Source organism: Xiphophorus couchianus, chromosome 21, assembly GCF_001444195.1.
Source record: "Xiphophorus couchianus chromosome 21, X_couchianus-1.0, whole genome shotgun sequence".
Lineage (NCBI taxonomy): Eukaryota > Metazoa > Chordata > Actinopteri > Cyprinodontiformes > Poeciliidae > Xiphophorus > Xiphophorus couchianus.
The window spans coordinates 18,422,578-18,434,829 of NC_040248.1; the positions used below are offsets into that span (position 1 = coordinate 18,422,578).

A 12,252-nucleotide genomic window follows, 5' to 3' on the forward strand; every position below is an offset into this window, starting at 1 on the left:
CTAGAAGACGTGAACATCTGTCTATAGGTTCCGCTTCTGCAGATAAATTGCTAAAAGTATTTACTAAACTATTTGTCTAATCTTCTTTCATTGTACACCATGAGGAGATTGGAAATGTGGTTAATTTCAAAGGTGGGGACTGAGAAGTGATACCTAAAATTCTTCAGAATTACCTAAATCGAAGCTTTCATAATACAGTACAGCAACACAGAATGAATATTCCTATTGTACATTTTCCCTGTATAGATCAAGCATTAGCAATCATTTAAATCCAAAGAGACATATTTGCCCTTACCCATAATAATTACTAATTTGTCTAGAACTGCAAAACCTACACAATAACAGTAACTGGTTAATTAAAAATAATACATTAAATAACAAAACTCAATGACCAATGTTTACACTGCTTTTTAAAAATTTCTTTCTCTGACAGGAATCCTGTTGCATGTTCCCAGTGCTAGTACGACAATTTAAAGGTTCATAAATGTTAAACGCTCTTGGTTGGTGGTGCGCTCGCTGGGCCGACTGGTCTGGATTAAAACAAAACGAAGATGCCAGGAGAATTATCTACAGCAGAATTATCTTATTTTGCTTTAATGAAACCTCATTTCAAAAGTAGATCTTATTCAATTGGGAAAAGCAACAACAGCAACAAAAAAAAAGTGACAACAGGGTTTTGTCAAACGTTATACTTTTATAATCCACAGTAAATGTATTTATATCATTGTAGTCCTTCAGTTTATATACAAAAAAGACAAATTATTACATCCTCTACAGAGCATAAGCACCTATGTACTTACATTGGCAATCAAAAAAAATAAGTTGCAGGTGTCATTCTAGCTTCTTTTTTTTTTTTCTCAAATCATTAAGCATAATGTACAGAAATGTTAGTTTTTCTGTCTTACTTTTTTACATTTAACAGAGAAAAACCAAACCTTGGCTCCAGTTTGATTTGAAAGTAAGGACTTGGATCTGGGAATGATATCCCATATTCCATCTGCAATGGAAATTTCGTTGAATTCTGTTCAATGACAATAAATGCTATCTAATCTAATCCCCGCGAACTGCACCGCGGCTCAGATAGGAGCAGGAAAATCTGTGGGATTTCCAGTGAGATTTGCTCTTTGGTTTATTGTCAACTACTAGTAGCAACACAAGCTGTCAATTGTGTGTTTCTCTTCATTTAGTGTGTTCATAATATTGAAAGGACATGTTTGGAAAAATAGATTTCCACCGCTCTATGTGCACCAAAGGTTCAACAAAACACAAACTGTCAAAGGTTCTTATCAATAACTAGCTTATTTATGCAACTGTCACAAATTCGCACATCTGTAGCAGATATGTTGCATTTGTAGCTGTTAGAGACAAACAAATTCAGATTTTAAGGATGCGCTTGATTTTGGTTTTCAGCTAGAAACCCACAGTGTCTAACTTGAGAACAAATAGAACGTGGTTTTAGTAACCAGGCTAACAGTTATTGGCCTTGGAAGCTAGCAATAATAGATGATTTAATTTTGGCCCTAGAGGAATATTTTTACAAAAAAATGTGACAATGCTACATATACAGTATGTGTTATTGATTTAACAAGTTAATGTGCAGCAGCCATATTGGATGTTGTGTTCAGGGTCGTTTGGGGACGTCCAACTTCAGGAGACAATCTAGTTGATTTTTCCAACCTGTTACTGATCAATTCAGGCAGCAGAGAACAAAAGGGAAATTCACCATCTGGCCTATACTCAATTTCAGATTATGAATCAAGTCCTAAGCTATTTTAAAATCAAAAAAAGCATTTAGTTAGATGTAGTGTAAAAAATTGTATGCTAGCTTGCATCTGGATTAAGTCTGGTATACTGTTTACACAAATAAGCTGTTGAGTCATTTTTCCTCACCTTCAGAAGAAGATGAACGACTGAAATTTCTTAAGGTCTTGCTCACGAGAAAAAGAAAATACAGAGAGATAAAGTGGACGCTACAAAAAAAACACCAAGCAGCAGTAAGAGCACAAACATGTGGCTCTGCTGGCACAAGGGCTGAGATGTGGGGGCCTGCTGCTCCTCGTCAAGGGACAGCAGAGCCATGGAGGCGCTGTCAGTGCTGCTGAGGGGGTCTGCGTACAGCGGCCCGTGGGGCTCCACCATCCAGCGCAGCACGTTGACTTTCATCTCCATGTCATCGATCATGCGGTCAATTCGGCTGATCTCTAGCTCCATGGTGCTGCGCTCCTGGCTCTCGAGGCCGGCAGGGAGGGAATCCGTCCGAACCTGGTTCAGGTCGGGCAAACTCAGGGCCCGGGCCGCTACGTCACTGCATCCTCCTGTGGGGCAAAGGTCGACAAACCGTGCTTTAACTTCCTTTCACAGTTGTTTTGAACATAAACACTATGAAAAGTTTTCATGAGAACAAATAGTTGTTCTTACAACAACTACTTGTTGATCATGTTTAAGCCTGAGCGGAGCACTCCTAAACGGCAGCTTCCTGCTGTTACCACGGCAGCATCTGAATTAAAGCGCCAACTTGAAACTTTCATTTTAACATCCTCACTCTCTAATGGTGTTAACTCATCTAAAACTTTGGTCTTAGATGATTTGATACTGTTGGTGTCAAACAGTGAGTGTAAAGTAATGTAACAAATTCAACCAATCTCTGTTTAAGCCGTGTTTTGAGTGGTTTCTCATACATGCAAAACATGTTTGAGAAAGTGACGCATTCAGATTATTACCTACCTTCCAGGCCAGTGTGCACAAGGGACGCAGAGTCGGCCAGCGAGACAATGCCGCTGATGTTCAAAACTTTGCACATGTCAACGTGCAGCAGCTCCAGGCAGGCGGAGAAGGCCACCCAGAGGAGCTCCATCTCCTTGCGCTGTCCATCGGGCAGGCTCTTGTCCCTGAGGTGTGAGGTCAGGTGGTGGCAGACGTCGCCAGCCAACTTTTGGGCCTTTTCTCTCGTTTGCCTCAACTCGTCGCGGAGCTGCAGGCTGTCTGTGCACCCACCCACACATGAGGCTAAATGCCGGTAGCAAGCCACAACCTGAGCGAGAGAGAGGGAGAGAAAGAAAAAGAGGGATTTATATCGTCAACTCAATTCAATTTGAACTTGTATAATCAAGGACAGCACATAAAACAACATTACATGTTAAAAACAGAGCAACTGTTGTTGCAAACCTAGTCTTTGGTTGCACTTTTTCTCAAAAGACAACAAAATTAAAGATTCCTGTCACACCACACACACAGGATTTTGGGCCCCACGAAGACACAGGGCCCCTCTTTGTGGTGGACTCCCGTGGTTTGGACCCTTTATGATAACAAAAACAAGTACACACACACACAGATTCTGAATTTCAGCGATTATAAACAAGAAAAAATTCACATTAGAGAAAACTTATTCTCCACAGGAAAGTATGTCAGTATACATTAGTGTTCATATATTTGTGTTTGGTTTAGTTATTGTTTCACCTGGGAACTAACGATTCAAACAGCCGCCATGTTTAGACATCTTTTGAACTTCTCCAGATTTCCAACCACAAACCCTTGATATATTTCAGTAGAATGGTATGTAATATGCAAAGTAGCTCATAATTGTTTTATAGAAAAATAAGTCTTTTTAAAAATTTTTTATAAAAGGAAACCTGAGAAGTCTGGCATGCCTTTGTATTAATACTCCCTGAATCCATACTTTATCAAACCACTAAGTAATTACAGCTGTATCTTGGTCCATATCTCCAACTTTGCACACCTAGAAACCAAATGTTTTTCTTAATTTATTTATGCTTTTTATTTTAAAGCTTAAGGTCAGTCTGACTAAACAGAGAACATCTTTAAATATCAATTTTTGGGGCGTGCTGTGGTGGCGCAGGGGGTTAGCACGCCCCACGTTTGGAGGCCTTAGTCCTCGACGTGGATGTCGCGGGTTCGACTCCCGGTCCCGACGACCTTTGCCGAATGTCTTCTCCTCACCCTCCTTCCTGTCTGCCTACTGTCGGAAAAAATACGAGCCACTAGCGCCGCAAAAACTCTTCGGAGAAAAAAAAAATATATATCAGTTTTCAAACCTATGCAACTTTGGACTTTGACTGAGCCATTCTAACACAAGAACATGTTTTGATCTAAACTACTCCACAGTAGCTCTGGATTCATGTTTTTTCCTCATTGTCTTCATCCATCTTCATCTATCAACTCTGGCCAGCTTCCCCGTGAAGAAAAGCATCCTGAGAACATGATGCTGCCACAGCCACATTTTACAGTGGGCATGGTGTTTTTAGGGTGATGTGCACTTAAAAAACTCTAAAAACCAGTCGAAGTGCTGGTAAAGAGTTTCTAATTGTGACTTCTACTATGTTTTAAACAGGCAGCTGCCTTATTGATCGCTGAACTCGTACCTTCTCAGTACGAAGAATGTTCTTGTCGCATCCCCGACTGGGAACTCTGGATATCCGATTTCCAAACACAAAGAGAGCCACACTTTTCAGATTTTTATCGAAGAAGTTTGATAAATAAGTAGTGTGCATTCATTTACTTCCTCTTCGGAAATTTGCAGTACTTTCTGTTGCTCTTTCACCTAAAGTCTTGAATAAATACACTGAGGTCTGTGGTTGTAATGTGACAAAATGCTAAAAAAAAAAAAAGTTCAAGGGGTGTGAATATTTTTGCGAGGTGCTGTAGGTAGGCACTGATATGCGGTGGGTTTTCACGTCACGTGAACCACAGCATCACTAATCTCCGTTAAATGTTGTCTATTAGTCGTCTTAGCAACTATATAATCAGCAATGCCAATGTCCCAAAGACGTCCCTACGACAGCTTTAGTCAGTGCAGTGAAACTATAATACATATTATAAACATTTGGACTTGTAAAGGCAACATTTCATTGACAAAAAATGGTTAACTGAATTTCCAAGGATCTAGGTAATCTGAAAAAAAAGCTACAGTTTGTCTGGTGTGATAATCGTCATACAGTTCGTGGGTTTTATAAAGAACCATTAGCTCAACCTCAGGCGATTAGCAGCCATGGTTTCATTCATTAAAAATATTAGATATAATCTCATTATCGTGGATCTATTTCTAGATAAGCCAAAACAACCTTGTGGACCAGAGTACAAGAGGTCCCCTTTTTTTTTTTCGTGATGCAACACGATAACTCTTTATTTATACAATCGATTTTTGTTCAATTTAATCACTAAAGTATGTTACATACAATATAGTAACATTTTAATGCATGGTTAATCAGAGATGACAGTAATCAGAGGAAAAGTCCGTTCATGTAACACGTTTTAAAATTTAATTTTATGTTGTATATATATATTTTTTTTATTGGCGACATGAAGATGGTCTCAGCACCAACACCATTTATTTCCTTAAGCAGGAAGATATAAAATCGTTATTTAAATATGCTTAAACTTAAAAGTAATAGACAAAACTACAAGAAAATGTTTACAAAAAAAAAAGAAAAAAAATTCAATACTTGATAAGTGTGGGGGCAGAATTGTATGGCAGGACGATGACATTAGCTAATAGAGGAGCCACAAAGATGCACTGGACCGGGGGATTCTTTTCAAAGAGAGTGCTCTTTTAGCTGCAGGGGGGGAAGACTTGTTTCTGTTTTTGTGTATGTTCATGTCTGGGCATAGTGAGAGAGTGAGGATGCACTTAAAATAGCAAATTATGTTAAAACGTTTTTTTTTTTTTTACAAATATTTCCATTCTTTTTGGGGCTAAGTTTTAAGATCAAACATCTAAAATAATTTCACAAAGACTTTATTATTTTTGGTAGAACTTGACACGCTAGAACTGGGTCACAGCATTAACTTCAGACATAAAAGCATGAATAAAAGCCTGCTGCGGCTTACCTTTATCAACGAGTCCACCAGCGCCTTTCCATCGGCCAAAGTCTTGTCTCCGCTCGCCGCGCAGTCATCGCCAACTTTGTTATTTACAAGTGGCATGGGGATGATTCGCACAGAGTCTCAGACTCTGCCACAGCAGGCGAGATCTCGGCCCCCACTGCCCTTCACTTCTCCAGCTGCCCCGGCTCCTCTTCTCTCCCTGGAAGACGCTTCATTCAGCGCCAGAGGGCCCGGACGCGCTCGGTCCCGAGGCGAAGCATGTTGCAGAGAGAAGCACCCCCATCTGCGGATAAAGTGCAATCGTACGTGCTGAACATGCTTTGGAAAGTGAAAGCAATAAAGAGAAAAAAAGTATATTAAACTGAAGCAACTCTTAAGCAAGATTATAATCCAGTGATTGACCCCTTTGCACTGACGCAGGCTAAGACGGACTGCTAATCTCATTAACCATCACCGAGAGACAGGAGAGCAGCTGGCAGCCTGAGCCACGATGGTCCTTTCACTGACCGAGGAGGCTTGGCTCCCTTACCTCAAGCGCTCCATGCAGGCTACACCTCCATCACTCATCTGTGAAGGTCAACGTGCTGCACTTCACGCTGTCGTCCCACGGCTAGGGGTTCGTAGTACAGCGTATCTGCTTGGAAAAAATAGAAATAAGTGTGCAGTAAAAGAAAAACAAAAAGTAGTGGTGGAGTTGTAACTTATGAATATTTCCACCTTTAGTCCAACACATTGATTATCTAGGCCAGACTTTAGAGAGGGCTTACAGGGGTAGCAGCCCAAGGTCCCAATTTTTCTCTTTTTTTTTTTATTTTTATGAATACATATTTTGGAAACATTGTATTCCAAAGCTTATTTGCCCAAATTAGGCAAGGTGTATTAGTATTTTGGAATTTTTATGAATACAAACAATATTCAAGTCTTTAAAAATTACAAAGTTACCAGTCTTTGGTAACATGGAGTTACTGCCTACTCATTGACATATCTGCTTTTAATTACTATAATATCCTTAGAGGATTGGGCACCAAAACTGGATCCAGCCCAGGGACCAAATCAGTGTAAAGCCGGCCCTGATTATGTTACAATCCAGTAAAATACAGCTCTGTCCAAAGTCACCAAGTTATGCTGCATTCCAGTTGTACTGGGAAACTCAGACTGCCCAGTAGGACAAAAAAATAAATCAAATAAAAAACATCCTCTGAAGTCAGATTTTCCAATCAGAGAATGGGAGCAACTCCCCAATATCCCCAGTTACATTCGTAAGACGGACTTTGCTTTTCAATATGGTGGCTGCTAGCATCAACAAAAGTAAGGAATTAGCCTACAGGAAGCAACTAAAAAGTGATGTTTACTTAAGTAAAGTATTAAGGAAGAATTATTTATTAAAACTTTGAACAAAACGTTTGGCTCGTCTCTTCCTTAACACAGCCGGGTTCTTCTCGGCGAGCAGCGGCCAGCTGTAAAACGAAACTAACAAGGCGTGTTGACGTCACAGATCACAGAGTTTAATTCATACAAAACCACACATGAATCAGTTAACAAAGCTGCAGAGATACAGAGATATGCATTTTATCACAAAATAACAAGACAAACACGAAACACACAGACAGACAAAGGCGCCCACGTGGAGAAAAGATGGAAAAAACTCTCTTTCTCTTTACACGTCATCTTATACAAAGGGGTGTCTCCGTATTTTAATTTATGCAACGAAGGCGTTCCGTAGTTCAACCAATCAGAGACCTGTTTCGGCCCCCCAGAGAAACTTGGAAACTCCCCTCATTGCAGCTCAGATGTCTGGTTTTTATCCAAGTAAGAGGGCGGACCACTTCGTGCTCATCTCTGTCTGGCACGGGGAGAGGCGCCAAGAAGTCTCTTGCCCCCTATCGGAATGTAAATTTATTACTCTGTCTTCAGCGGGGGAGGAAAAAAGCCCTGCTTGTTTAAATGTCTGCTATTGTCAGCTCCCACATGCTCAACAGAAAACTGTTCCAAAATAAAAGTGTTGGCTATACCTTTACACATGTTGTAAGTATTTTAGCACTTAAATAATCATTTTCCTTAACAAAAGCTTAAAATGCTTTAGGAGCCATTTCAAACAAACAATGTTTACGGGCGTCGCCATGTTCCGACTTCTGAACTAGAAAGCTGGTCTGACGTCAAATTATTCTGGGAGTTCCCACTGCCATTAATAAACAGAGTCCACCTGTGTTTTAATTTAATCCTAATGAACAGCAAGACGTTTGTGTGAGGAGAGCAGTTTGGAAGAGATTGTCGTGTTCTGGTATTTTAAAGCGATAAAATTGAGTCAATGACTACAATGTCAAGAATCAATAGAATTTTAATAAGCAAAAACATTTAAAGTGTAAAAATACAAGATCTGGAAATGAATTATAGTCGAAACCTTCTGTAGAGCTTTTCAGTTCAAGAAACTCAGACATTTTGCAGAGCTAATTAAGATACAAAGTTAACATTTAAAAACACCTATGCAAAGCCCAGATGGGGGGGACGTTCAGCACTTGGGAGTCCTGGGAGGCTTCACAAGGCTGTAGCTGGACGTACCCCTCCTAGGGGATGAAACGGACTCCTTGATGTTGGCCAGCAGACCTCTCCTGGTCCTGGTCTTGAGCTGCACTGGAGACTTATGGGAAAGCTTTTCAATTTCAGCCTTAAGCGAGGCGATCTCCTCATCCTTTTCAACGTTCTGGCACAGAACCTCTCCCATGGATTTGGACTGTTGTGACACAGCACAAAACATTTGCACTCAAAAGACAACCACAGCCGTGGAAAGTTTCTGAACTCTGTCCGTGATGGCGACGTCGCCTCACCTGTTCGTCAACAGTCTTCCGCAGAGCCTCCGCATCAGCCGATTTCTCCAGAAAATCATCCCGGACGTGGTGCAGAGTTTGGTTAAGATCCACCAACCTTTTCTCCAAATATAAAATTAACTGAAGACCAAACATCTACGTCATTATGTGTTTAAACAGTCTCAGAGTGAGAGGTTCTGACACCGTTACCTGTTTATTATCCTCACACATTTTCTCAAGGACGCAGTTTTCTTGGCGAAGATGTTTAATTCGATCGTCTGTGTGGGCAAAAAAGTAATTTGACGTCAACGCGTCTCGAGATCTCAGAATGGGAGAGGGGAAACTTTTTACCCGTTTCTCCTGGATCCGTCAACGGTTCCGTCTGACACCACTGATCCACACTCAGCAGTGGAGAAACGCATCTTCCCAAGTCCTCCAACTCAGACACTTTACGTCTGAGCACCTACCAAAAAAAAAAAAAAAAGTGTACAAACATATATACCCCCTTTGCATGTGTGTACATATATTTATGTTTTTAAGAGACTTTTTGTTTGGATCACTTCTACAAAGTTCTTTCAATGTGAATTTCTGTAAACCCCTCTTTTCAAATTCACTGTGGGGTAAAAGAAAAAAGTTATTACCTCAGCTTTCTCCTGTTCAGCAGTGAACTCATCAAGCGGCACATAGTTATCCTCCAGGTTGCTCATCGCACACTGATAAGCGTGCTCCTTGATCACATCTTTGTACATCTCAAACGTGTTCTCCAGTTTTTCTGCATAACTCTCTTTCAGCTCCTCAATCTGACGGCTTCATGGATAAAAGAAAAAAAAAAAAACCTTCATAAAACAATGGCTTGATAATTGAACCACCCAAGATGAATCTAAACAGCACTGAGCACACATGCGGAGTTCTTCGCTCTCCAGGAGCTGCTGCAACATGGCGTCCCCCATTTCTTTACGGATTTCCATTTCTTGGACCAGGTTCTTCCTTCGCTCGGCAAGAAATTTAGTTCTCAGGTTTTCAATTATGTTCAGAAGCTCCTTACAAAGAGAAACCCATGCAGACGAGAGTTTGCATTAGGGCCACAAACATTAAGAATATGCGATAGTGGAAGTAAGCTAGTTGTTATCTTTACATTTTGTGGAAGCAAAGACATGTCCAGATCGTCCTCTTCAAACAGCTCGTCTTCGGACGGGTGGCCCTCCAGAACGCCATTCCTCATCAGTGGCTTCCCATCCCGACCGACCAGACAAGGGACTGAAGGCTCCACAGGTTTGTCTGGAATCACCTGTACCACCTGGGGAAAAAGTGCTCTGGTTGCATAAAGTCTCATTTGAATTGGGAATGACCTTGGTTTCCACTTGCCTGAACCTGTTTGGCGATGGCGGAGAACTTCATAACATGGAGGGTGTCGTCGTAAGTGGACGCACACTGGTTGATGTTGACGATCATCGTGGCTCTACCTTTGCCGCAGAAGAAAGCCTGGAAGAGCTTGGTGAGTTTGCTTTCTCGGAACGGAACGCAGGCAACCTTCGCTCTTGACACCGGGACACAAAAGTTGACCGAGTTAGATAAAACGTACATTTAAACCCAACGGTTGGCAACCGGCTTCCAACTCCTTTTACCCGTCAGCCTGACCACTACGGAGGGAGTTGATGCATTTTCCCAAAATAAGGAGGGAATTGTTGATGTTCCCAGCCTCCTTGAGCCGCTCTCCGAACGTCTTCGCTTTGTTGCATCTTTCCAAACCAGCCAGGTCGCAGAGAGAGAACCTGGGAAAGTCATTTACCAAAAACAATATATTTTGCAGCTTTCATGTTAAGAGATGTAAATTCCAGCAGTTAGGATGTCCTGATCTGGTATCAATATTGGAAATCAGTCCGATATGGGCCAAGAAACGAGTATCGGATTGTATAGGTCTGGCATCTAAAAAAAAAAGTAGCCAGCAGAATTGCAAAATTAATAAAATGTATAAATAGTCACTAATACTGTTCTATATTGAAACCAAACTAAATTTGGCCAGTTTTGTATTTTGAATTGAAAATCTCAGAAAAAAAAAAGTTTTCTAGAAAACAATGAATTAAACAAGGTCAAATTAAAGAAAATAAACAGCCTCTGGTTGAGGCTCGTCTGCCTTACTTACTCAGAAATCCTTTCCACCGTTTGTCCATCGATCTTCAGCAACTTCATGGTGAATATACTGTGACTAAAAAAAAGAAAGAAAGAAAACATGCAGACCCCATTAAAGGTCCAATTCCAACAAAATAGATGAAAAACTTAATAGTTCACCTTCTGCTGGATGACTGGTTCATCTTAGTGGTTGCAGCACTTCTGTTCCTATTTCCAAACTGGAGCAGTTTGTTGGCTTCACTCAGGTTCTGGATGTTAATCCATTTGAGGTCTTACAATCAGATATAGAGCCGTTAAGTTACTGCAAAAAGTCAAACGTAGCATTTGTATTTACATTTTTCACACCTTTCACATAAGCATTTCCAGCCCCGTCGTCACACACGCGGAGAGAAGAGCGCTTCTTGGACTGGGACAGCTGGAGGAGGTCATACACACACTCGTTGTAGATTTCAAAGAACGCCACCCACAGGGCAAACTGGTCGCCACTGGTTTCTGCCAAGAGGAAACAAGAAAAATAGATGCCATGTGACAAAAAATAATATTTTAAAAAAATAGAGAAAGTGTTTGCCATCATCTTGGCAAACACACATTGGATTTTCATGCCAGACGTGAAGATCCAATGTCTTTTTTTTTTTTAATTAAAGGAAGCCCAAGAAAAGAAAGTTTTTAGTTGCAAATTAATGAGTGTTAGTTTTCCCCAAGTTGGGTTCTACCTGTCAGATTGTTGGATGAAGACAAAGATGAAAGAGTGATATCTGAAGAGATTGAGGGCTCTGAACTACTGCTGAGTCTTTGATGATCGCATTCCTGGAGCGCAAGAACATTGAAGTTATGACGATGCCGAGACATTTTTAGATGACTGGTAAAAAGTTGGAGGTAAATCTAAGGTTTCACGTCTTTGACTGAAGCAAGAACGGTCATTTTAGCAGTTCTCTCCTGCTTGACTTGGTTGGCATCCAGAAACTGGGCGCCATTCATCAGATATGGCTTTAGGTCCATTCCCTCGTACTGAAGACCTCCGATGTAGCTAAAGACGGCATCCAGCACCCGTGGAAGAATTCCCGGATCTTTTGGTGTTCCTAAATTGATTTCAAAGCCGGAATTTAGGACTTGATTATTCACAGAGGGTTGGGTGCTTCCACACTTACCTTGGATTGTGAAGGTTTTCCCAGCGTTGGTTACACCATAGCTGAATATCAAAGTATTTTCTCCTGCCAAGAAATCAAACACTTGGCTTCTCACCGTGTCCTCGAAGAGTTCGCCTTGTGTTGTCTGGGGTCCAAAAACCTAAAAGCAGCAAAATGAAGGCAAGTCTGATGCGTAGATGTTGAAAGAGGTGCGGAGTTTGCTTAAAACCTTTGAGAAGGAGAACTTGTGGATCGACAAGCCAACTCCTTTCTCGCTGCTCTTCATGGTGGCTGATCCCTTTGGTGCGTTCAGAGTCACCGTCTGGCCATCGTCAATCACAACACAGTCC

The 12,252-nt window shown here is 41.1% G+C and overlaps 2 protein-coding genes across 5 annotated transcripts in view; both read right to left on the reverse strand.

Moving 5' to 3' along the window:
- LOC114137105 (kinesin-like protein KIF20A) overlaps positions 1-12,252 on the reverse strand; it is a 30,829-nt gene that overhangs the window by 17,158 nt on the left and 1,419 nt on the right. For 2 of the 4 annotated variants that reach the window (XM_028005629.1, XM_028005631.1), the window contains 16 exons: positions 12,132-12,251; positions 11,924-12,062; positions 11,670-11,854; positions 11,489-11,582; positions 11,121-11,267; positions 10,935-11,046; positions 10,789-10,851; positions 10,271-10,417; positions 10,011-10,182; positions 9,781-9,942; positions 9,546-9,685; positions 9,287-9,452; positions 8,997-9,108; positions 8,856-8,923; positions 8,667-8,786; positions 8,162-8,572 (listed from right to left, as the gene is read on the reverse strand). In XM_028005629.1, the coding sequence (XP_027861430.1) occupies positions 8,351-8,572; positions 8,667-8,786; positions 8,856-8,923; positions 8,997-9,108; positions 9,287-9,452; positions 9,546-9,685; positions 9,781-9,942; positions 10,011-10,182; positions 10,271-10,417; positions 10,789-10,851; positions 10,935-11,046; positions 11,121-11,267; positions 11,489-11,582; positions 11,670-11,854; positions 11,924-12,062; positions 12,132-12,251 (2,169 nt within the window). In that variant the 3' untranslated portion in view covers positions 8,162-8,350. Of the gene's footprint in view, positions 1-8,161; positions 8,573-8,666; positions 8,787-8,855; positions 8,924-8,996; positions 9,109-9,286; positions 9,453-9,545; positions 9,686-9,780; positions 9,943-10,010; positions 10,183-10,270; positions 10,418-10,788; positions 10,852-10,934; positions 11,047-11,120; positions 11,268-11,488; positions 11,583-11,669; positions 11,855-11,923; positions 12,063-12,131; position 12,252 lie in introns of those variants that run through there. The other 2 variants (XM_028005630.1, XR_003593944.1) reach the window with 2 other exon arrangements.
- Positions 1,909-6,246, reverse strand: rgs9bp (regulator of G protein signaling 9 binding protein). The gene is made up of 3 exons (XM_028005637.1): positions 5,845-6,246; positions 2,725-3,031; positions 1,909-2,315 (listed from the first exon to the last, which is right to left on the reverse strand). Exons 1-3 carry the CDS (start codon positions 5,938-5,940, stop codon positions 1,933-1,935), a joined length of 786 nt encoding a protein of 261 aa, XP_027861438.1. The 5' UTR covers positions 5,941-6,246; the 3' UTR covers positions 1,909-1,932.

Bases quoted from the DNA above. Each gene is read 5' to 3' on its own strand.
- rgs9bp (XM_028005637.1), bottom strand. From the start codon at position 5,940: ATGCCACTTGTAAATAACAAAGTTGGCGATGACTGCGCGGCGAGCGGA. The intron at 3,032-5,844 runs GTAAGCCGCAGC...TCTCTCGCTCAG, and splicing joins TGGTGGACTCGTTGATAAAG to GTTGTGGCTTGCTACCGGCA. The intron at 2,316-2,724 runs GTAGGTAATAAT...TTTGCCCCACAG, and splicing joins TGTGCACACTGGCCTGGAAG to GAGGATGCAGTGACGTAGCG.